A 23,650-nucleotide genomic window follows, 5' to 3' on the forward strand; every position below is an offset into this window, starting at 1 on the left:
TTTGCAGCTCACCCCCAGCCTTTATCCATAGGGGGGTGTGCAGGACTCCTGCCTTCCCAGTCCTGGTCCTTTGGGAAGTGGCTGAAGCATCTTAGGGACAAGGGTTGTGTAGGGGGATAGAACATAAGTAAATAAAGGTAGTATAGAAAGTAATCTTACCCCTAAGGAGTTGCAGCTTGGTTAATTATTAAAGATTAGGAGCAGGCCTGATGCTAACAGGCCACAGCTGTAGCCAATAAGAAGAGTGTTATAAAAGAGTGGATTGGTGGAACTGGAGTTAGTTGGCTGCTGTGAGGATGAGGAAGAGTCAGTGCCCAGAGGAGCTGCCTACAAGAAACATCAAGGAGGTGTGAAACTCCAGCAATATGGAACCCTTGCAATGTCGTGACAATAGTAGAACCTTTGTAATATAATGACAACAGGGCTGCCTTTTCTGCTGGCTCCAGACTCCATCCCCAGGAGCTGGCTGTGTGCTGTCCCCAGTGCCTGGAGGGAGGGATGCTCTGGGTGACACACACACAGCCCTGCTGTGGCTGCTCTGCTGCCTCCTGGCTCTGGGAGCTGCCCCGATTCCCTCTGGGCTGTCCTGTGCTCCTCCCCTGCTGGGATCCCGTGCAGAGCCCATCCTGCTCCCTTGGAGCAGCGCCCCGTGGTGGGGCCACACCAGGCAGGGCTGGGAATGGCCACATCAGGGACAGTGTCACTGCAGGCTTGGGCACAGAGCTGCCTGAGAGTCTTTTTCCTGTTTACTTGTCCCAGAAGTGCTGATGGTGTGGTGATTAAAGGACATCCCCCTGCACGTGCCAGTGCATCCTTCATCCCTCCCCCTCCTCCTCCTCACCTGTGCTGGTGTAGCCCCAGCCCAGTCAGGCTGGCTGTGGTGGGGGCCTGGCCATGCTGGGAGCAGGGAATGTCCCAGGGGACTTTCACCCCCTTGGCTGCCTGCCCTGGGGAGCTGCACCCCATAGCTGTGCTTCCCAGCTGGCAGGAGGAGGGGCAGGGCTGCCTGGCTTTGTTTGCTGAGCATTTGGACACTGCCTGCCGAGGTCCTTCCTGGTGCCCCTGGCTCATCTCTCCAAGCTCCTGTGCTTGGATTCCTGCCCTCAGACATCACTCACCCGCTCTGGCTCCTCCTGCCAGGGCTCCAGGGCACTCTGCACACCCTCCTTCTCTCCTGAGCTTGCAGTCCTTGTCCTGTTAATCCCTGCAGCTCTCAGCCCTACTCAGCTTCAGAAGAGCCAAGAGCTGTGTCCCTGGTTCCAGCAGACCCCAAGCACTGCCAGGGCAGTGGGGAGTTGGCTCTGCTTGTTTCTATGTCCCAGCAAAGCAGCAGAAATCGATTTTTATTGGGTTTTTTTTTTTCCTCTTCTGTGTCTCACATGTCCTGTAGTGCCTTGTGTCAGCCTGTTCTCAAGGTCTTGGATTATTGTCTCTGCAACCTCCAGCAGCTCAGGCTCTGGGACACTTTGTGAAGAGCTCTAGAGGTGAGGGAATGAAATTCTTGGAGCATTAATGCATCAGGTTTGGTATGAACCATGGAGCAGGTTGGAGTACAAACAGGAAGAGGTCTCCAGTTCTGGGGACCAAATAAATCCCAGGTGAGGTCATTGAATAAAAGCAGTCCCAAGTGGTTTCACACCATCACCATGAGCTTCTGCTTCTCCCCCATAAACTGAAAATGCTGTCATGTGCCAGGGAGTGTGGCTTGGGCAGTGCCTGCTCAGTGCCTGGACATCTTCACTTGGATGGTGCTGTAAGGAATGCCTTTGGCTGCTCATCCCCCAAAATCCTGCCTTGGCATTGGAAGGTGAAACCAGCCCAGGGGGTCCCATCCTGACAGAGCAAATCTGGGGGAAAGGCAAGAGGAGAGTCCCTGCTTCCATTTCCAACCACCCTGGGACAGGTTTGGGTTCAGTGCAGCTGCTCTGGTGACTTTGTCTGGGTTGTGTTGGGGTGGAGAAGTGGCTCAGGAGGAGAACCCGAGGAGGAGGAGGTGGCTGACAGGAGGAGGTGCTCCCTGCATTCAGTGCTTGAGGTGCTGCAGCCCCTGGGCCTCTCTGCATTCAGTGGCACAGAGGGACATGGAGGGGAGGGCACACATCTGGAAGTCACATCTGTGCTCTGGCAAATCCTCAGCCCTGCCAGCCCCAGAGCAGCTTTTGAGCTGAGCATGGGGCAGGAAGGGGCCAGGCTGTTGTGGTGACCTCGAGCAGCTCAGCAGCTGATGGGATCTTCATCCCAGCCTCCTCTTCCCAGCGTTGCCCTCACACTGCAGAGTCCAAGCCCTGGTGGGGACAGGGACAGGCCACTCCCTGCTGCCACTGAGGGTCCTGCCAGCTGTAAATCCTGCTCCTGGTCACCTCTGCTGTAAATCTGTCATGGAAACTTGATTTGTGTCATCTGGAGGGGTGGGTGAAACCTGAGTCACAGCATTTGAGCATCACTGATATTTGCTGCCCCTGTGACAAATCTTTTCTGTCCTTTGCTTCTCACTCCTTGCCTTTGTGCCCTGTCCTGGGGACAATGTGTCCAACTCTTGTCTCCAATTGCTTTGTGACAGGACATCACCCCTGGGCATGAAAGTTGGGAAGGGAAGGCACTTTTGTTGAGTGCAGAAATCCCTCAAATGCCCCAAGCAGAGTTTGCTGCTGTTGGACACTCGGGTCCCCAGATCCACCTTTGCCAGGGCTCCCTCACTGGCCCTGCCAGGCTGTGAGCTGTGCTTTCAGAACTGCTGGATTGCCACCTCTGCCCTGCTGGTCTGCCAGTCTGCCTGGTCCCATCCCCTTCCCCTCATGGCACTGGGCACTCTGGCTGCCTGAGAGCCTGGGGACATCAGTGACACTGTAAGGTCCAGGAGAGGGATGCAGAGACATTGCACAGGAGGGTTCCCTCTTCAGCCCTTCCATGAAGGACACAGAGAGACAGAGCAGCTCCCTTCAGCCCCTCACCCTCTTCCCAGCACTGTTGGTGCCTCATCATTGTCCCTGCCCACCTGGGGGTCTCCTTGCAGCTGTGTGAGATCCTCCCTGCAGGGAAGGGAGGAAGAGGGGCAGGAGCTGTGCTCACAGATCTTCATCCCATCCTCCCTCTGGTTCACTCTGCTCCTTAAAGGCCATTGCATTTCTCTCCAGCAGGCCTGGGGGATGGAACCTGCCATGCCATGCAGAAGGAAGGTCACCCTGGGGGTGGGTTGTGGAGCTTCCCCAGGCAGCCTGGCCAGAGCACCAGAGCTTCCCCTTTCCACATGAGTCAGTGGAACTTTGTGCCTCTCAGACAGGGAGATGACTGGAGGGTCTCTCAGGCTGCCACCAGCCCGATTTCATCAGGGACAGGGACGCCAAGGTCTTCAGAGCAGCATCTGTGCCAGCAAGAGCTGGGGCTGTGCCTCTCTCTGGGGTGGGAATGGGCTCCTGTGTCCTGGATGGTGACAGTGCCACAAGTCCATGGCTCTCAGGGGTGCCAGCCTTGCATGTGGGACTGGGTACAGCCAGCAGCCCTGGATGCCCAGCTTGGGATTTGGTACCAAACCCCACAGATGCACAAAGACAGAATTTCCATGGAGGACAGGAGGGAGCCCCAGCATTGCAGGAGGAGGATTGCTGGAGCCCTTGCCTGGCATTTGCCACCTGCTGCCCATCTCCTTGAGCTCCCCAGCACTGGCTGGGTGGTAGCAGCATCCTGCTTTGCTCACTGGGAGGATCAGCTTTGGTTTTTTACTCGTATTTTCTTGCAGCTGAGGGTGAGCAGGAGAGATGTGCTGATGATAACAGGTCAGGCAGCCCACAGCTGCCTCTGGTTCTCACTTCAAGAGGATGTTCAAGAGCTCTTGAAGGCCACCTGCATGAGGCTGCTGCTGGCAAGGCAGCCTGGGAAGAGGCCAGCATGCCCTGTAGAAGCAGTGTCTGGGCAGGATCCTCTGCCTCCCTGCTCCAGCCCCTAATGTGGGATATTTGTGGGGTGGAGGAGGGGAGGCCTTGTCCTCACAGCCTCTCAGCAGCATCCCCTATCTCCCTGCACATCTCCTGCAGCTTCCTCTGCAGGTGATAAGGATTTTGGGGGGGAGGAACAGCAGCTCAGAAGCCACAGCCCATGTGACTGGGGGGCACAGCAGAGCTGGGGCAGGAAGCCCTGGTGCCCACAGAGCAGCCAGCACCTCCCTGTGTGCCCTGCGTGGGCTGCCCAGGGCACGCTGCTGGCACTGCTGCCCTCTGCCATTCCCAGGTGGTGCTCAGGCTCCCTGCCACATCCTCTCACCCCACACTGAGTGACAGGAGTGCTGAGAGCTGAGCCAGCACCTGAGCTGGGATCCAGGCTGGCCCCATCACCCTGGCTGGTCAGGAGCTCCCTGTTGTCCCCTCTCCAGCCCACTGAGCTGTTTTTCCCCCCAGCATCTCCCATCCCACCTGCATGGATGTTGCTGGCACTGGGGTGGTGATATTGAGACTTCATAGCAAAATCCAGTGGCTTGGAGCAAAAAATCCAGTTTGTGATGCAGGTGAGATGAAGCACCTTGTTAGAGCAACTTGAGCCACAGCTGAGCTGAGTCTGGAGGGGAAAATGGCTTTGCCTGCTCCTTTTCCTGAGGCAGAGGTACCCCCTGCATGTGGTAGCAACAGGAGCAGGGGCACCCACTGATCCCCTGGGCACCAGGCTGGCTCCTCCCTGGGACAGCAAGGGAAGTGAGAACGTGTTTTGTGTGGATTTGAGTGCTTAACTGAAAGGGCTGAGTTGCCTTTTTAGTTCACGGGGGTGAGGGATGCTCTGGGGCACAGGGTGCTGCTGCTTTGGTGATTTCTGGCCTCTGTGGATGCCTCAGCCGTGCTCCCTGCCCTCTGAAAAATCAGTTAAGGTCAAATGAGAGGCCTCAGCTGGTTTCTTGTTGTCCTGTCTGGATAAGCCATCTGCTAATGGCACTGGCTCTTCCTCTGGAAACCTGATAGGGGATGCTGAGCAGCGAGGGGGATGTGCTAACCTCGTCTGAGCAGGGATGTTCAGGGATGGTAATTTCAGGGATGTTCAATTCAGGGATGGTCATTTCAGGGATGTTCAATTCAGGGATGGTCATTTCAGGGATGTTCAGTTCAGGGATGGTCATTTCAGGGATGCTCAATTCAGGGATGCTCAATTCAGGGATGCTCAATTCAGGGATGTTCAGTTCAGGGATGTTCAGTTCAGGGATGCTCAATTCAGGGATGGTCAATTCAGGGATGCTCAATTCAGGGATGCTCAATTCAGGGATGTTCAGTTCAGGGATGTTCAGTTCAGGGATGGTCAGTTCAGGGGTGGTCATTTCAGGGATGCTCAATTCAGGGATGGTCAATTCAGGGATGCTCAATTCAGGGATGGTCAATTCAGGGATGTTCAATTCAGGGATGTTCAATTAAAGGATGCTCAATTCAGGGATGTTCAGTTTCACAGCTGCTCTGCCTGCTTTAGCCTGTGGGTGAAGAGGAGCTTGTGGCCTCGAGAGGGTGAGCAGCTGTCCCTCTGAGCACCAATCCCACTGTGACATGCACTCCCGATGGCTGTGCTGAGTGCTTGGCTCTCAGGCGGGGATGCAGAGGGCAGGACCACACTCGGGGTGCTCGCTATGGGTGTCACACACGTGTCCCTGGAGCCACCCTGATTCCTGCCCTGTGCCAAGCCCCAGCTCAGCTGGCTCTGCCCCATTCCCCTGCAGCCTGCCAGGGCTTTGGGGCTCCCTGAACAGCAAAGGGCAGAGACAGCTCCAGGCAGACAGAGGTGCTGAGGGCTCTGGCCCCCGGCCAGCCGAGCACTTAGAGCTTGCCCAGCCATTCCTGAGCTCCCAGGGGAGCCGTGCTGGGGTTTTGCTGTTCTTGCAGGCGGTGTTGGGTTGCAGCAGCAGAGCAGGGGCAGGGCTGCAGCTGGGGGGAACACCAGGCTGGGGTGAGCCAGGATGCTCCTGCAGCTCCTGATGGCCACTGCTGGCCCAAATGCCCACTCCAGGGGGGCTTCCACTGAAATATTAAAGGGGAGGTGGCACTGCTTTACTCTCCACACTGCTGCATAATAGATTTTTCTTGTATTTTACTCACATGCACGTACAAGTCTTTTTCCTCCTTCTCCCTGGGGGCCACCTGACCCTTTGGTGCCCCTTCCAGGGATGGAAAGCCTGGGGATGACCACATGGCTGTGCTCAGTGGGATCCACAATGCTAAATAGCAGGAAGACTCTTCTTGTAACCTCTATTTCTTTGCCAGAGTGAGTAGGCTGGAGGCTTTTCCGCTGCCCCCGGGCAGGATCAGTCCATGTCAGCCAGCTGGGCTGGCAGTGACCCCTGGCTCTCGCTGCATTTCTCCCCAGGGAGGCACAGCAGTGCCTGCTGAGGGGGTGGGTGTTTGCTTGGAGGCTGTCCCTGATAAACCCATCCTGGAAAGTCATCGGCCTAAATGCTCTTTTTGGTCAGCTTTTTAATTTTTTTTTTGTTGTTGTTGTTAAATTTAAGCAGTTTTCCATCTTTCCAGAAATCCTCTGGAGGTGGCTGTTTTGCAAGCCTCAGAGCCTTTCCAGGCTGTGCTTATCCTTGCACGTTACAACACCCCATCCATCAGCGGGTAAATGAGCCTTGGATTAAGTTTCAGTTTTAAATGACTTCAAGGGTGGATCTGGTTTTCATGTAACCAGAGGGTAATTTGGTGGGTTTTTTTCTTACATGGTGAGGGAGGTGGATCTAGGGTCAGCTTTTTCTTTCTGATGCAACCCACTCCTGCTGAAAGAGGGCTCTTTGCCCAGAAATGTGACCTTTTTTTTTCTTTTTTTTCTTTGTTTTTTTTTTTCAGCCCTGGAGACAAAGGGAGGGCCAGGCTGTTTCTTCTGGCAGTGGGCTGTGGGGGAATTTGGGAGGTTGTGAAGGGCACAACTGTTTGTAGAGCCATGGGATGGCTCAGAGGGCACTGTGGAGCCATGCGGGGAGCTCAGAGCATCTCTGGGCTGGGTGGGCTTTGCTGCCTCCTTCCCAGAGCCTCTGCTGGCTGCACACCCACCCACCCACCCACCCAGGAGGGCAGGAGAGGAGCCAGCCTGCTCCAGGCTGCAGCCCCAGCCTCTGCTCACCCACCCCTGCGTGCTGCTGGCTCTGCTCTGGGGCAAACAGCTCTGCCCACTGATCCCCTGGGCACCAGGATGGCTCCTCCCTGGGACAGCAAGGGAAGTGAGAGGATGTTTTATGTGGATTTGAGTGCTTAACTGAAAGGGCTGAGTTGCCTTTTTAGTTCACGGGGGTGAGGGATGCTGCAGCAGGGGTCCTGTTCCATCACAGAGCTTCCTCTGCCATTGCTCTGGGACCAAGTTCTTCCTGTCTTGCCACATCCCAGGTGACAGGGGACTTGTCTTTGGAGGGCTTGCCCCAGGTCACCTGCCCAGGTGTGCCTGTGGAGCTGGGGCTTCACCCCATGTCTGTCAGGACCCAGCACATCCCTCTGGCTGTCCTGAGCAGCCCAGAGCCTGCCAGGGGGCTCAGAGACCCTGGCACAGAGCCCAAGAGCCCTGTGGGTTTGATTATGACCTGTGGAGCAAATTACCAACCTTAGATGAAGATCTGCAAGCCATGACAGTTTAAGTGGAATGATAGTGAATTTATCATGGGGTGAACAAGTAGATTTTGGGGTTTTCTAGAATGGAGGGTTCAGGAGGCAAGATGGAGGAATCTGGGCATGTCCAGCCTTTCTCCTTCTTCTTCTTGGCCTCCATCTTCTGCTGGGATGTTGGCACTTTTAGATTGGTTTAGAGTAGAAGCTCCCTGTCTAACATAGGTGATAGGCATTGGAAAATAATTGTAAACATTGTATGTGTAATTTTTAGTATAAAGACATAACACTGCCCTGGGGGCAGGCAGAGAAGGGACCTCAGCTGGACAGGAGAAAATATTTTATAGATAAGGAACAATAAACAACCTTGAGACTGAGAACTGAAGAGCTCTGACTCCTTCTTCAACAGCCAGGCTGGGAAAAGAGACTTTCTAACACACCTTGGGGTCACTGTGAGCAGTGAGAGGCCCCAACACGAAACTTTGCCCACATCCCTGGCAGGCCTTTCCCAGCAAGGACTGGAGGTGCAGCCCCATGGTGGGACACTGGGCCATGTCACAGAGCCCGTGCCAGCACTGATGGGGAAACTCCTGTGCTGAGCAGGGCAGAGCCTGCAGGGTGTCCCTGTGACACCTGGGCTCCAGGAATGTAGGGGATACACTATGAAGGTGGTGTAGAATGTAATCTTATCCCCAAAGAGTTGCAGCTGAACCAATTACTAAAAATGAGGAGCAGGCCTAATGTTAACAGGCCACACCTGCAGCCAATAAGAACAGTGGTATAAAAGAGTGGGTTGGTGGGATCTGCAGTCAGATGAGGACTGCAAGGACCAGGAACAGTCAGTGCTTAGAGGAGATGCCTGTGAGAAGCATCGAGGAGGTATGAAACTCTGGGGATATGGAATCCTTGCACTGTAATGATAATAGAACTCTTGATATATGAGACAACAGAGGAAAATCCCTCCAGCCCTCCTTTCCCTGTAGCTGCCAGAGGGAGGGCTGGCAGGGCAGCCTGGGCTCAGCCCTGTGCTGCACAAAGCAAACCCCAGCACAGCCTTCCCCAGCACACTCAGGCAGCTTTGGGAGGGTGAGAAAGAAGAGCAAGCAGCTGCAGGTATGCGTGGGCAGGAGGTTCCTGCCCCATCCTCACGGATCCTGCCCTTTGCCCTAGGAATTCCCTGCGTGCTTTTGTCCTTGATAAGCACCTCACTTGCTCCAGGGCTCTCTCCACTGCGTGGATTTTAGGTATGCACTCTGTAACAGCAGCTCTGCCTCTCTGGGTAGTAACCTCCTGGTGTTGTGTGCAGGGAGGGGTGAGCACAGGGCACAGCCACCTCTGCAGCATCCCAAAGTGCAGGCAATCTGCTTGCAAAGGCAGGGCAGGAGTATTCCAGCCCCTTCCTTTGGTAGTTATTGCCTGGTAAATTATCATGAAAAACCATCTGATGTGTTTTCCCCCCCTGTGTTGGTCAAACCCTGCATCCTCCAAGGACAGGATTAGCCTTCAACCCCACTGTGCGTGTCCTGGATGCAAGGACCTGAGCTGTGCTAAGGGTTTTTGTGGGCTAAAATAACCTGCTGTGTCACTAAGGACATGAGCACATGGGTAAGGTTATGGCAGGGCATGCTAACATTTGAGCTGCCAGACAGCTCCTTTCCAAAGGGTAGATGATGCCTCAAAAAGTCACATTCTTGCTTATTTTAGGAAGCTTGTCTGTCCTTCCTTTGCAGCCCCAAGGAACTGGGTCTTTCTATGCTCTTGTCACAGCTTGATGAGCTTTGGAGGGTTATTAGATTCACAGAATATCCTGAGTTGGGAGGGACCCACAAGTCTCATGAAATACAGCTCCTGGCTCTGCTCAGGACACCCCCAGAATTCGCAGAGTGGTCAGTCTGATGTGTGCTGTGCCAGGCAATGAACAGGCTGCCACTGTCTCCAGGTGCACCCTCAGTGCTGCACAGGAGCAGGATCCAAGAGAGGATCCCATCTTCTTTGTGCTTTACAAGTCCTCCCAAAGTCAATCCCTGTGTCTGCCTTGCTGTGGGGTTTGGAGAGAGCATCATCTCTCATGCTGCAGTTTAGTGCTGTGGGTGATGAGCAGGTCACATTTCTGTCTAGTTTTAAGCTGCAGTAAATAGAAATGAAAGGCAAGATGGTCCACAGTGAGTGCAGTAAGTGGAGTTTAATTGGGATGAATTACATGCCAGGTTTGCAGTAATCTCCATCCTGCATTGCTCAGAAGCATCATCTGCTTTGGAAATGTGACTCAGAAATGTTGTTATTTGATTCCCACAAGCATTTAAGAAACTATTTTTCCAGGAAGCAAAAATTCTTGGGTTTGGGTTGGGTTTCATTGTTTTGGGTTTTTGTTTGGTTTGTTTTTTTTTTTTTCCCTTGCTGCTGCTGCTGTTTTCTCTTTGTTCTATGGCAATAGGAATCCTTTCCCAGAATTTCCTCTGGGGAGGGAGGCTGTGAGATGCTCCCTTTTCAGTGTCCTCCTTGCTTAGTGCTAATGCTCCAGCATGCTCACAGCTGCCCCTTCCTGGGGATACCTGTGGGGGGAGACATTCAGGTGTTTCTGGGGAGCACAGAGGTAACTGGGGCAGTTCTGGCTGGGGAAACCTCCTTGGGAAGCAGTGAGAGGGGGCTGTTCTTACAGGGTGTCAGCCTGGGGCTGCCATCATGCAGCTCTTCAGATGACTACATCCACTTCATCTCTGTGTAGGGGGATAGAATATAAGCAAATAAAGATAGTGTAGAAAGTGATCTTGCCCCTAAGGAGTTGCAGCTGGGCCAGTTATCAAAGATTAGGAACAGGCCTGACTTTAACAGGCTAATGAGAAGAAGAGTGCTATAAAAGAGTGGGGTGGCTGGGTGAGAAGAAAGAGTCAGTGCTCTGAGGAGCTGCCCATGAAAAACACCCGGAAGGTTTGGAACTTTTGTGATAAGGAGACAACAGCATGGAACCCCTGCAATAAGATGACAACATTTGTGCCCTTCCTTCTCCAGTGCTGTGGGAATTCCAAGCTGTTCACTGAATGTTTTCCCTCTCTCTCAGTGGACATTCGTGAGATCAAGGAGATCCGGCCAGGGAGGAACTCGCGGGACTTTGACCGCTACCAGGAGGATCCGTGTTTCCGACCAGAGCACTCTCACTGCTTTGTCGTCCTCTACGGCACAGAATTCCGCCTGAAAACCCTCAGCTTGCAAGGTAGAGCTCTCCTGGGGCTGTGCCAGGCAGGGTTGAGCCAAAGTTTCATCCTCACAGAGCCCAAACAGCTTTGCTGCTTGGGGACAAAGATAAGTCACAGCTCTCGGGAGCTGGAGGAGGAGGGAGTGGGACATGCAGGGAGAGGAGCCAGCCAGAGCATCTCTGGGGGGGGAAATGTTACCAGAAAGGGGGTGAAGCAAGGAATAGGGCATGTAAGGTGCTGGGGATAGTCCCAGGAGGTTTGGGTTGGTGATCAAGCCTGTGTGTCCATTCTTCCCTCTTCTATACATTTTCCACAGCCACTTCTGAGGATGAGGTCAATATGTGGATCAAGGGGCTGAACTGGCTGGTGGCAGACACTCTGAGAGCACCCACCCCCCTGCAGATTGAAAGGTGAGGAAAGCCTTTTCCTGCACTTGTTTTCTTTTTTCCCCTCTTCTGTCTGTTTTGACAGAAAAAGGTGAGCACAGTGACATCTCATTCCTCTCTGAGCCGTGCTGACCCAGCACTTCTGCCTCTGCACTCCAGAAGCTTCATCCTGCTGACCCCAGAGTCTGATCTCATGCATCAGGGAGAAGGAGTTTTACCACAAATTGATGTTTCTGTGTGTGCATAGCCTGTATTATCTGGAGCACTTCAGTGCAGAGAAACTTGTATGAAACTTGTATGAAAATAGGGTAGGCTGCCTGTGAAAGGGGCAGAGCTGGTCTCTCTGGTGGGAAGGAGGGGTGTGGGAGAGGATGCTGTGGCTCTGAGCATCCTCCAGAGAGGGGCTGGTTGTTGAGGGGCTGAGTGTGTGCCTGTTTGTGCCTTCCCCCCAGGTGGCTCCGGAAGCAGTTCTACTCCCTGGATCGCAACCGGGAGGACAGGTGAGGAGGGAGGGGTTGGGCTGGAGGGCTTCACCTTTCACTTGAAACCCTCTGGGGTTTTTGTTGGGTTCTTTAGGCTTTTAATGCTCATTTTTGAGGAACCTTTAATCCAAGTCCCAGACTTCCCTGGCTGATTTTCACTGAATTAAAAAAAAAGCATAAAAAAGCTGCCTTGTTTTCCTGACCCAGTTCTCAGCTGTTTGGACCCAGTAACACCTTGACACCTTCCCCCCAGCTGGCACCACCCAAGGAAGCAGACATCAAAGAGCCAAGAGGAGTTCAGGGCCCCCCATCAGGGCTGAACTGGGTTGTGTTTATTATTCCCCACCCTGTTTGTTCTGTTCACCTTTTCTGAGGCCCATAAGGGCATGGATCATCCCACTGCTTGGCTTGTGGGGCTCTTGGGTGAGTACTTGGTGTTGTGCTAGCAAGGAAAATGTCATGAGGAGGTGAGGGAAGGGAATTAGGTCATGATTCACCATGAGATAAGGGAGGGGACACTTTCCTGCTGGGGAGCTGAGTTTCACCGTGCTCTCTCTCTGTCCCACTGCCATCACCAGTGCTGGCTGCCAGCCTGCTCTTACTGAGCTGCTGTTGTTTGCCTCCTTCCATCCGTCCTGAGACATGCCTCTCCCCCAGCAGTGATGTTAACTGAGCCCATTAACCTTTCAGCATTGATCCCTCCCCTGGGGGCACCAGCCCTGCCTGCTGTGCAGCACCTGGGTCCCACCTGCCCCTTTTCCATGCTCTGATCTCCAGAGAGGGCTGCCTGCAGAGCACTGGGGTCCGGAGCATCCTCTGCTTTGTCCTTGTTGTGCCCCTCCCAGGGCAGCCAGCCAGGGGATGAATTGATCCTGGCCAGGAGTGTGTTGCATGGGGCAGATCCTGCTGCACTGGATGTTTTTGCCTTTGCAGTGATTTGTTCTGTGAGCGAGCACTGCTGGGTGCATGTGACGGTGTTCACAGGGGTCTCAGGTTGAGGGAAAAGACAAGGATCTGACTCCATGTTTCAAAAGGCTGATTTATTATTTTATGATATATATTGCATTAAAACTATATTAAAAGAATAGAAGAAAGGATTTCATCAGAAGGCTGGCTAAGAATAGAGAAGGAAGAATGATAACAAAGGCTTGTGGCTTGGACTCTATGTCTGAGCCAGCTGGGCTGGGATTGGCCATTAATTAGAAACAACCAACGTGGGCCAATCCCAGATGCACCTGTTGCATTCCACAGCAGCAGATAATCATTGGTTACATTTTGTTCTTGAGGCCTCTCAGCCTCTCAGGAGGAAAAATCCTAAGGAAAGGATTTTTCATAAAAGATGTCTGTGACAGGTGCATGAGATTTTGTGGAGGGGGGAGAAATCCTCACAGAAAAGGAGGAAATCCTCACAGAAAGGGAAGAGGAGGAGCTTTAATCTGTTGCAGCTGCCCTGCATAAGCCACACACCTTTTGAATCCAGGCTTGGGCTGTATACACAGTGATGACTGAGCACAGTATTTCCTAATTCTGCAAAGGAGAGCACCGAGGCAGGTGCAGGGGTAGCTGTGTGGAGATTTTGGAGGAGGAACACAGGAAAAGTGGAAATAATTGGTCCTTTTTTTCCCCCTGTTTATGCAGTAAAAGTGATGGAATGGCATGCCAGCAGCACAAAAGGAGATTGCAGGTGTAGATCTGTGTGCCCAAGGCAGATCAGCAGAGCTGACAGCCAGCCTGTTGCATCCCTGTTGTTTCTATTGATATCATCTTTCTGTTAGCATGTGGAATTAAGGCAGCAAAATCCAATACATTCCTTACCTGTCACCCACAGGGAGAGGTTTCAGTGCAGAATTAGGAGAGCTGCTGCTCCAGCCCAGGCAGTGAGAGGAGTAAAACATCAGAAGAGATGTGGAAAGATTTGGGGTCTTCCCATTTTACAAACATTTTACAAGCATCCATGTGTTTTCTGCAAGGTAGAGGCTACAGTTATGTGACATACACATCTCCTGGGTTAAATCTTGGCCCCTTTGAGGCACTCCAGCATTAAATTTAATGTCACTGAGCTCTTTGCTTTTGCCTCAGAGCCTGGAAGTGGGTTTTCAAAGGGAACAGTGAGTTGTGATTTTTATTTTTTTTTAAGACCCCACTTACACACCATCCTTGATCCTTTCCAGAACAGAGAGGGTTTTGGCAGCTGCAGAAATCATTCCCAGCATTTGTGTACCCCGTGGCTCCTGTGCTGGAGCCCTTTCTTCTCTCTGCCTTCCCTGTCTGGGGGCTGGGCTGTCCCTTGCAGCCCCAGCAGATGGTGGCTGTTTCCACTGGCTGCTGGCCCTTTGGGTATTTGTTTTTCCAAGGGAGGTTAGGTGGAAAGAGGAGGATAACAGGATGCTGGGTTTTTTTTTCCTAATTGCTCTGGAGGAGACTGTTTCACCTCTGGCCAGGAGAGCTGCCCATGGCTCTGGGAGCAGCATTTACACACTGAGGGCTGGCAGGGGAATGTTTCCATCCCTTGTGAGAGGGCTGGATCTCTGGCCTGTTTGTCATGAAACCTTAAAAATTGTCCTGTAGAAAAAAATGAGTTTATTTTGTTTTTACTTTCTAGTCTGAAAATACTACCAAGCTGTTTATCCAAGGTCTCCAGCAGTTTAACATGATGAGTAACACACAATAAATAAAATCCTTCTGTACCCTGTCCTCCTTCTGTGGCTGAGAGGGAAATGCTGGTCGCAGCTTTGACAGGGCTTGCTCTTGTCACATCAGTGAGCAGGGCTGTGCTCCAGCACCTCCTGTGAAACAGCTCAGCATCCCCAGAGCTGAGTGGCAGCTCCAGAGAGCCCCCAGGCATGGCTGCTGCTGCTGCTCCTCCAGCCTCTCCTGCTCTTTTTCCATGAGCTTTTTGGCAGCCTCATGCTCTCACCAAGGAGGGATTGCTGCTGGGCAGCCCTGGGGGCTCTGTGTGTGCTGTTGGGGGTCCATGGCAGCTGTTACATGCTGGGGTTCCTGGTGTGTGATGGCCTCCCTTGGGGTGCTCCTGCTCACTGCACACATTTCCCTCTCTCCCAGGGCCCCCTGCCTGTGGCTGCTGGGTGTGCTGGAGGAGGGAAAGGGCAGCAGCTCCTGCCCAGAACACTCACTGTGAGCCCCCAGGGTAACTTCAGCTGCCCAGGGAGGTGGAGGTGCAGGGGAGATGCTCATGCTGTGTGTGTTGCTGACTGTACAGCATGAGGGAAGGGGAGCTGGGGCCATTTCCCAGCTTCTTTTTTTATTTTCTTTTTCTGTGCTGCCGGTGAGTGGCAGGACACTGCAAAGTCTTGGCTGGCCTTGGGCAGGGCATAGGAGCTGGGCCAGGTCCTGCTCTGGCTGTGTGGGTCCCAGGCTCTGAGGCCAGGAACAAGGGCTCTCTGTGTGCTGCTGGCTGCCCAGCCCTGGGCTCTGCAGCGCCTGACACCAGCCTGCTTCTCCCTCTCCATCCCTCCTCCTTCCTGTGCTGTTTGAGATCACCCTGCTTTCAGGGAAGAGTGTAAAAAAGATGTCACATGTGAATGCCAGCATGCCCCTGGGTTCAATCCCCTGTGCAGGGCATCTTCCCTGCTATTTTTATATTTGCACCCCAAAGCCATAAGGATTTCCAGACTTGCCCTGTGCTTTGTGGGATGGGGGAGCATCCTGTAGGATCCTGTGTTCCCATGTGCTCAGTGGGGGACAGGAGCACCATCTGTGACTGCAGGGGTGGACTCCCAGGACTTGCTTTTAAGGAAGGAGCTGCCAGAAAATGATTGGACACAGACCCCTCAGCTTCTAAACCCTGCAGATGGGAGGCATCCTCATTTTTCCTTGCTGCGGGGCTGGTGCCCCATGTGGGGACAGCCTGGAACAGGCAAGGGCAGCCCAGAGCTCCTTCCTGCCTGTCTCTGCCTGCTGGGCTGTGGGATCCTGCTCAGGATGGAGGAAAACACTGGAGCTTTCCCTGGTGTGAAACCAGCACCTTTGGTGTGGAGGGCTTTGGGAAGCACGGCCGTGCTGGCTGCTCCCTGCCTGCAGCCTGTGGGGCTGGGGGAGCACAGCTGGGCACGATGGGTGCCTGTGCCTGGGGACCTAAAATGGCTTTTTTCCTCTCCTTAAGATAAAATTAGCTGAGTCCTAACCACTTAGAGAGCCTGTCCTCCTCCAGCAGGCCAGGGAGTGGGTTTTGGAAGAGAGTTGGTCACCCAGCATCCGTGCTGGGGCACAGATACTTGAGAAATGCTTTTTCCTGGTTGTTCATTTAAAGCAGTGGGTGCTGCCTGTCAGCTGTGGCATCAGCTGCATTGGGCAGAGGCTGCTGGGCTCCCCCTGCTCTGTCAGGAGTTGCAGGAGCAGTGTTTGCAGTCCCCACTGATGTGCAGATACCTCTCTCTGCATCCTCCTGGGGTCATCCATCCATCCATCCATCCACAGCTGGTGTCCCTTTGGGCACAGCCTCTCTGTGCCTGTTCCAGCCCCAGGGTGAGACCCCCCCTCCATCCCAGACTGCTGACCAGGTCTCCCCTCTTTCCCTGCTGAGCCAGGATCTCTGCCAAGGATCTGAAGAACATGCTGTCCCAGGTCAACTACCGCGTGCCCAACATGAGGTTCCTGCGCGAGAGACTCACGGTGAGCGTGTGGCCCCTCTGCTCTCCCCCTCAGCAGCCCAGTGCCTGCCTTGGAGCAAGAACTGCTGGTGGTTCAACTCCCAGGGAGTGTTTGCATATTGCAGAGCCTCCCAGCCTTTCCTGGGAGGGCCCCCACCCACGGTGGTGACTGAAGAGGTGCCAGCTCCCACTGGGTGCCGCGCCCTGGCCCATTTGTGGCCAGCACCCTCTCCTTACCCCACCCTGCCTCCCACACTCCCCTCATTGCTCCTGGCTCCAGTCACGGGCTGGTGCTGGTGGGGTAGAGTGCAGAACAGCTGCCAGGTCCTGCATCCTGGCTCTTGCACCCCCTGCCAGGGAGTGATGCTCTGCCAGCATCGCCACTGACCCAGGCATGAAGGCATGAAGGGTCATCTCATGGTGAGCAGCTGCTCCCACCAGCACAGAACTCAAGGCCAAAGAGTGGGGTATCCAGAGGAGAGCACACACTTAGGGTCTTGCAGTTTCCAGACACTTCAGACACTCTGGGCAAACAAAAAATCAAATTATCCTTTTGTAGATATTCAGTAAGTGGTGACACTTTATCAGTGTGTGGGTTGCCTTTGTGTGGGTCAGCTTGGGGGATTGTGAAACTTATTTTAGGATGTGCCTGTGCCCTGGGCACTGCAGGGTCCTGCTGGCTCCAGCAGAGACTGTGGCAGATCTGTTAAGATTGGAAAAGCCCTCTAAAATCATTGAGTCCAAGCATTACCCAGCCACTGCCATGTCCACTAAACCGTGTCCCCACGTGCCACATCAACATGTTTTCTGAGCAGGTGCAGGGATGGTGACTCCACCACTGCCTGGACAGCCTGTTCCCGTGCTTGATCACTGTTTCCATGAATTTTTCAAAATATCCAATCAATCCCTCCCCTGGTGCAACTTGAGGCCATTGTGCAGGAGGCAAAGTCTGGATGGGTTTTGGCCTTTTTCTCCTCTTTTTTCCCCAAGGATACTGAGAGCCATGCAGAGTTACCTCTGGCCTCTGTAAAACCTCTGGATTTGATTTGTTTTTCAGGATGTGGAGCAGAGGAATGGGGATATCACATATGGACAGTTTGCACAGCTCTACCGCAGCCTCATGTTCAGTGCCCAGAAAACAGTAAGAGCTGAATTCTCCAGGGGAGAAGAGGGAAGGGAGAAACCTTATTTGTTACTGGGCATTCCCACTTAATTGACTTTTTAACCCTGCTGCCCTTGGGGTGAGCTCTTCTCTTGGGAGTAAAGAAGTTACTGAGTGCAAACCTAATGCTTGTGCTTCTTCTTTTGCAGATGGATGTCCCGTTCTTGGAAAGGTGGATAATTCTCTGTGTTTTCTGGGGAAGGGGCTGTTTCCTTTTGCTCCAAAACATGCTCTGGGGCCTGCAGCAGCATGTTGGGATGGGGCATTATGCACTTCTCCTGCTCCTGTGCTGCCTGTGGTTCTGTGCTCTGAGCAAGCATCAATGCTGTAGACACTTGAGCTCAGGGCAGGGAGGGCTCTCTCCCTCCCAGACATCTCAGTGGGGTCCAGCTCAGGCCAGTTGGTTGATGTGGTCAGATCTCAAGCCATCTCCCAGGGATTATGCTCATGGTGGCTGCAGAGCCCTCCCACCCAGGCAGTGCCAGCTGTGCCCTTCCCTGCCCTCTGCTCACCTTGGCTGTGAGAGAAAGAGCTTGAATTTAGACACAGGAGCTAAAGAGTGAAAGACTTACTGACTTGTCCTGTAATTCCCAATGGCTGCCTTCCTTTTTTTCCTATAACCATAGAAAAGGTGTCAGGACCCTCAGCAGAGCATCTGGCTCAGCCCTCTGCCCAGGCAGCCAGCACTGCCCAGTTCCCTTTGGATTTTGTGGTGTTAGTGCCCAGCATGGCCCTTGGCTGTCCATTGTGACTTACAGCACTCATGGACCACTCTTTTGACATTATCACCTACAGACAGTTCCCTTCTTCATTCCCTGTCTTGCCTCCATGAGCCCATGTTCTCTGCATACCTGTAGGTCTGTCCTGTCTGCAGTCACCCCTTAACTGCCCTGCCCCTATTTAGTTCTTTACACTCAGGTTCAAACCAAACCCTCTATTTTTTTAATTTATTTTTTCCACTAATCCATCCCTCTAATGGGTTTTTGCTGCCCTTCACCAGAGTTTTGTGTTACCATGCCCTTGTCAGTGTGATCCCTGGAGTGCTCCTGGAGGGGTCCCTGGTTCTGGCACTGGACATGTGTTTGCTCTCCTCAGCTCTCTGCTCATCCACTCTGCTCCTTCAGTGCTGCATGCCCAGGGCACAGCTGGCTGTGCCAGGGAGGGGGCAGATGGCATCTCACAGGGTGTGCTGCACCAGTGACTGAAGCTTCTCTCCCTCTCTGCTTGCCAGGGGTGCAGAAAGGTCTGAGCACTTCAGGGTGTCACTGCTGGAGCTGCAGAAGTTTTTGCTGGAGTACCAGAGGGTGAGCTCAGCACAGGCAGTGGGGAGGGACAATGGGGTGGGCACTGGTGACATTAGGGGTGCAGTGCTCCTTGCTCTGGGGCTGGGATGATTGGGCTCTGGGCTGCTCTGCCTGGCACAGCTCATCCTTCTGGGGCAGGAGGTGTTGTAGGGGAAGTGCTGGGGAGGGCAAACCTGAACTCAGCTGGGCACCCTGGCCAGGAAAGGAACCAGGAGATGTGGGAGGAGTGGGGGTCCCAGGAGGCAGGAACTGATCAGTGGGGGTTGACCCAGTCCCTGTGCCCTCAGCTGGTCACCAAAGGTTTGCTGCAGCCAAGGTCACGTCCATCCTGTTGCTCAGGAGGTGTCAGCAGTTCCTGAGGAGCAGCTGATGGATTCATCTGCTGATTCTTCAATTTAAAAGCAATCTTGGGTCACTCAGCAAGCACAGCATGCATGTGCAGACACACACAGAGGCACCAGCTGTGCATTTGTGGGCAGCACAGACCCCTTGGCTCTTGCCAGGTTCCTGTCTCATTGCTGGTCTCCTCCAGGAGGGCAGGGCTGGCTGGCAGAACCCTGCCATGGCTCAGAGCTCCTGCTCTGCCCTGTCCCCCACTGCCACCTCCCTGCCTGTGCTCTGCAGCCAGCAGGGAGTTAACCAGTGGGGAGATGCAGTGTTTTGGTGGCTAATGCAGGAAACCCAGGGAGAGAGAGCCAGAGGAAGCTGGGTTGGCTTCTGCTGCTGAAAGAGGAGGGATGGCAGATGTTGTTCAAAGGAGCTATTGGAGAGAAAAATGCACGGCATTGAGAAAATGAAGCCCACTCAGAAGCAGGGCAGATTTCCCCCTTGTGTGCTCTCCAGCACTTGTGCTGACAGTTGAGTTCCTGGCAGAGATGGTCTTGCATCAAAAACCACCTCCTTAATGGTTAAAGCTTCCAACTGGCTGAGCTGCATGTGGTTTGCAGTAATACATTCTGAAATGGCTTCTTTTATGTCTCCCCTGGGCTTTGCAGGAGCTCTGGGCTGCAGATCCCCTTCAGGTACAGGAATTCATGTTCAACTTCCTGAGAGACCCCTTGAGGGAGATTGATGAGCCTTATTTCTCCCTGGATGAAGTAAGACACCTTGAAGGTGGCGTGTGTGGGGTGGGGTGAGGCAGGGGATGGCACCCCTGGTGTGATGTGTGCTGAGGTGTGGCAGCTCTGCTCTCTGTGCCTTTGCTGCAGGGTGGGGGTGCTGGGAGGGTCACAGCTCCTGGGAGATGGACGTGGTTGGCAAAGGGAATGGCTTCTGGGCTGTCCTTTAGTGCTGGGTGTGTGAGCTGGGAGCACTCACCAGGCAGTTCATCTGGAGGAGGAGAGGAGCTGCCTTGGGGTATGTAAGGATCTCTTCAAAGCAAAAAGAGCGGAATAAAAAATAAAAACAACTAGAGATGACCATGTCACTGGCACTCTGGACTAAGCCAAGGTCCCTTGACCCACATGGCCTTAGTGAGCTATTGCCTGCCATGTGAGCTGCAAAATAAAATGCAGAGCCATTAATTTGTCTGGGTCACAGGGTCTGGCACACAGGATCTGGCAGAGCTCAGGGGGTAGGTGGCAGTGCCCAAGCTGTGGTCACTCAGGCAGCCTGGCTCAGGGAGCTGCTGTGCTGGGGGCAGCCCTGGTCAGTCTGTGCTGGATGTCTGCTGGCACAGAGTGGGAGATGTGTGTGAAGCTAAACCACAGCAGCTGGCTCCTCTGCATCATTAACACGTTTCTGTTTCTTCCTGAGCAGTTTCTCACCTTCCTGTTTTCCAAAGAGAACAGCATCTGGAACTCACAGCTGGACATGGTGTGTCTGGAGAACATGAACAACCCTCTCTCCCATTACTGGATCTCCTCCTCACACAACACGTAAGGGCAAGGGGAGGGCTCTCTCCACCCAGCTGCTCTCAGCATCCTTTTCTCAAGTTAGGGTGGGAGTATTTTGCCTGATTCCAGTGATGTGTCAAGTAGGCTTTTCCAAACCAAGGCCAGTACATCAGAGACTTTCCTCTTGGTTCCCCACTCCTCCCCTCTGTTATTTTGCCATAAATGTTCTGCTCAGGCACTGTCAGCAGCACAGATCTGCAAAGGCCTTCAGGTGCCTTCACATCCTGAGCTGTTGCTCTGGTAATTTCTCACCATTAGCAATGTCATTCTCCAGAGCCCCTCAGGACAGATGTGATAAACCCTGTCAGGCTGAAATTGGCCATTTTCCACTCTCTGTTGCTAGAATAATTTTGCAGAACTGCTTTGTGTGCAGACAGGCTCTGTCTGTGCTCTGTGTTCATGCTAACCCAAATTTAAAGGACTGAGAGCCTAAGCCAGCTGAGCAGCCCTGAGGGCAGGCAGTGACATCCTGTCTGCCTGCAAGAGCTCATCTAACCCTGCTCTGAGTCTGCAGGGGGCTCTTTGTGGCACCAGGGCTGATATTGCTGTCTGAGCTTTGTCTCAGGAGCTGGGGCTGGAGCTCACAGGAGTTCTGGCAGCAGGGGCAGAGCTGAACCCCCCACCTGGGTAAAGTGTCAGGTGTGGAGAAGCACCACTCCTGCCACTCCATGTGCCAGAGGCAGGGCCACAGTGTCCCAGCAGACACCTGTGCCCTCAGTGGGCTTGTCAGTGTGCTGATGTGTTGTCTCACCTGGAAGGTACCTGACGGGGGATCAGTTCTCGAGCGAGTCCTCGCTGGAGGCGTACGCGCGCTGCCTGCGCATGGGCTGCCGCTGCATCGAACGTGAGTACCAGGAACGGCCCTCCTGCCTCAGCACTGCAGCTTCTGCTGCTCAGGGAGGCTTTGCAAGGAGGGCAGAGCTGAAGGCTGGCCTGGCCAGTGGCAACATTAACTGTAGGAGCAATGGGGATGGTGGGGACGGACAGAGACGAGAGATCTCTGCAGCCAGGTCTGGAACTTGGGGTTTATTGCAAAGGGCCCTGCTGGGAGCTGCCAGCCACAGCTCAGAGCAGGGCTGAGAGAAGAGAGGGGTAGAGAGGATGAGAGGGTAAGGGAGTAAAAAAGGTAAGAGAGAAAAAGCGTAAGAGTAAGGTTCCTGTTACAATACAATAAATCTTCTTCTGTGTTGAATATTCTAATTCTCACTAACCAATCTAGTACAATATACAAATCCTATAGCATTTACACACAGCCTATAAGAATCATTACATTACCATACTGTGTTACATTTTAAACCCTAAAAACTCCTCTTTGGGCCCCTTCTGCCAAGCTAGTAGGGTCTGCTCTGACCCTTGGAGCTGTCTGCAAGCAGAGGGTGCTGTTCCATCAAAAGGGGATCACCTTCAGCCAGCCACAGCATTGTTTTCCAGTTGTTCAGTAACTGAGGTATCTCAAAGCTTGCTTTCATTTCAATCTTGCTTATAGTTTCTATATTCTCAAAATCCTTTGCCAATTTTTCTCAAGACAATCATATTGATAAGGCTTTCCTGTTTCATCTTCCCCAACAATTAACACCATGATGTGCAGAAAGAGCTGAGGTAATTTGCTTTGTGGGACCGAGTGATTTGTGCCCAAGGTTTTGGTCCTATAGAAAGATCAGGGCTTTCAGTGACCACCTCACTCCTTTATTGCCTTCCAGTACATGTGCCAGCAGCACCTGGCTCAGCCCATCTCATGTCCATGTCTTGCCTCTGTTCCAGCCTTTGGGCTAAGTTTCCTCTGTGGGTCTCTTTCAGTGGATTGCTGGGATGGTCCTGATGGCATGCCAGTCATCTACCATGGACACACCTTAACCACCAAGATCAAGTTCTCTGATGTCTTGGTCACCATCAAGGAGCACGCCTTCGTCACCTCTGAGTGAGTACAGCAGCACTTCAGCTAGCAGGGCAGAGAGAGAGGGTGGAGCCCAGGCTGTAGCAAACCTCAGCTCACTTTATCCAGAGCTGCAGCACAAGGCCTGGATGTGGTGGGAAGAAAGGGTGTCATGTCTGCCAGCCCAAGGGAGATTTTTCCCATAAAAATGTTATGGGAGAGAGGGCTTTGGGTAAACCCAGTAGTTTGGCAGTCCTTCCCCACCCTGTGCCCTCCTGAAGGGCGGCTACAGGCAGCACAGGTGGCTGTTGATGTGAGCTGCTCCTGGAGGCCACAGAGGCCAGGCTTTGAGACAGAGCTCAGAAGTCCTTGGTTCCATCCAGATCCCCATGCTGGTTTTGATGGCTCTGCTCCTTCTCCCAGTTTCCCTGTCATTCTGTCCATTGAGGATCACTGCAGCATTGCTCAGCAGAGGAACATGGCTCAGAATTTCAAGAAGGTTTTTGGAGACATGCTCTTGACCAAACCAGTCGATATTTCTGCTGATGGCCTTCCATCTCCAAACCAGCTCAAGAGGAAGATTCTCATCAAGGTGAACTCCCTTGCCCAGCAAAGCTCCTAAGTGAGGGAGTGGGCTGAGGGTTTGGGACAGAAGGCAGCTGCCTTTGCAAAGGGGGGGTTGGCAGTGTAGGGGTGGAAGTGGAGACCTGATGCTAAGAACAGCTGGATACAAAAAAGCTCTCTCAGAGGATTCTCTCTTTCAGAGAATCTGCTGGGAAATGAGCTTAGCAGCTGGCTGCTGCCTTTCTTTGAGGGCATGGGGGATGTTGGTATTTCTGCTTCAACCTTTGGGAAGAAGGGGTGGGACTTCAGTGCTGTTTGATGATCCCTGTGACATATGGGTCTCGTTTATTCTAATCTGGAGGACCCCACTGCAGCAGACCTGAGCTTTTAGGGCTGTTCACCAGGAAATCTGCTGCTTTTTGGGTGCCTGACCCCCTCTCTCCTCTCAGCACAAGAAGCTGGCAGAGGGCAGCGCTTACGAGGAGCTGCCCACATCTGTGATGTACTCAGAGAATGACATCAGCAACTCCATCAAGAATGGGATCCTCTACCTGGAAGACCCCATCAATCACGTATGTCTGTGCCATGGTGGCCCAGGCCCTGCTCTGAGGGCTCTGTCAGGTGCTGTGT

The 23,650-nt window shown here is 53.3% G+C and overlaps 1 protein-coding gene across 4 annotated transcripts in view; it reads left to right on the plus strand.

Annotated features, from left to right (window-relative positions):
• PLCG1 (phospholipase C gamma 1) overlaps positions 1-23,650 on the plus strand; it is a 45,491-nt gene that overhangs the window by 9,998 nt on the left and 11,843 nt on the right. For all 4 annotated transcript variants that reach the window (XM_036395454.2, XM_036395457.2, XM_036395456.2 and 1 more), the window contains exons 2-14: positions 10,609-10,761; positions 11,061-11,154; positions 11,583-11,630; positions 16,160-16,244; positions 17,280-17,363; positions 17,534-17,556; positions 18,616-18,688; positions 19,684-19,785; positions 20,447-20,565; positions 21,342-21,427; positions 22,381-22,501; positions 22,880-23,048; positions 23,470-23,592. In XM_036395454.2, the coding sequence (XP_036251347.1) occupies positions 10,609-10,761; positions 11,061-11,154; positions 11,583-11,630; positions 16,160-16,244; positions 17,280-17,363; positions 17,534-17,556; positions 18,616-18,688; positions 19,684-19,785; positions 20,447-20,565; positions 21,342-21,427; positions 22,381-22,501; positions 22,880-23,048; positions 23,470-23,592 (1,280 nt within the window). The remainder of the gene's footprint in view (positions 1-10,608; positions 10,762-11,060; positions 11,155-11,582; positions 11,631-16,159; positions 16,245-17,279; positions 17,364-17,533; positions 17,557-18,615; positions 18,689-19,683; positions 19,786-20,446; positions 20,566-21,341; positions 21,428-22,380; positions 22,502-22,879; positions 23,049-23,469; positions 23,593-23,650) is intronic.

Source organism: Molothrus ater, chromosome 17 (genome assembly GCF_012460135.2).
Source record: "Molothrus ater isolate BHLD 08-10-18 breed brown headed cowbird chromosome 17, BPBGC_Mater_1.1, whole genome shotgun sequence".
NCBI classification, from domain to species: Eukaryota; Metazoa; Chordata; class Aves; order Passeriformes; family Icteridae; genus Molothrus; species Molothrus ater.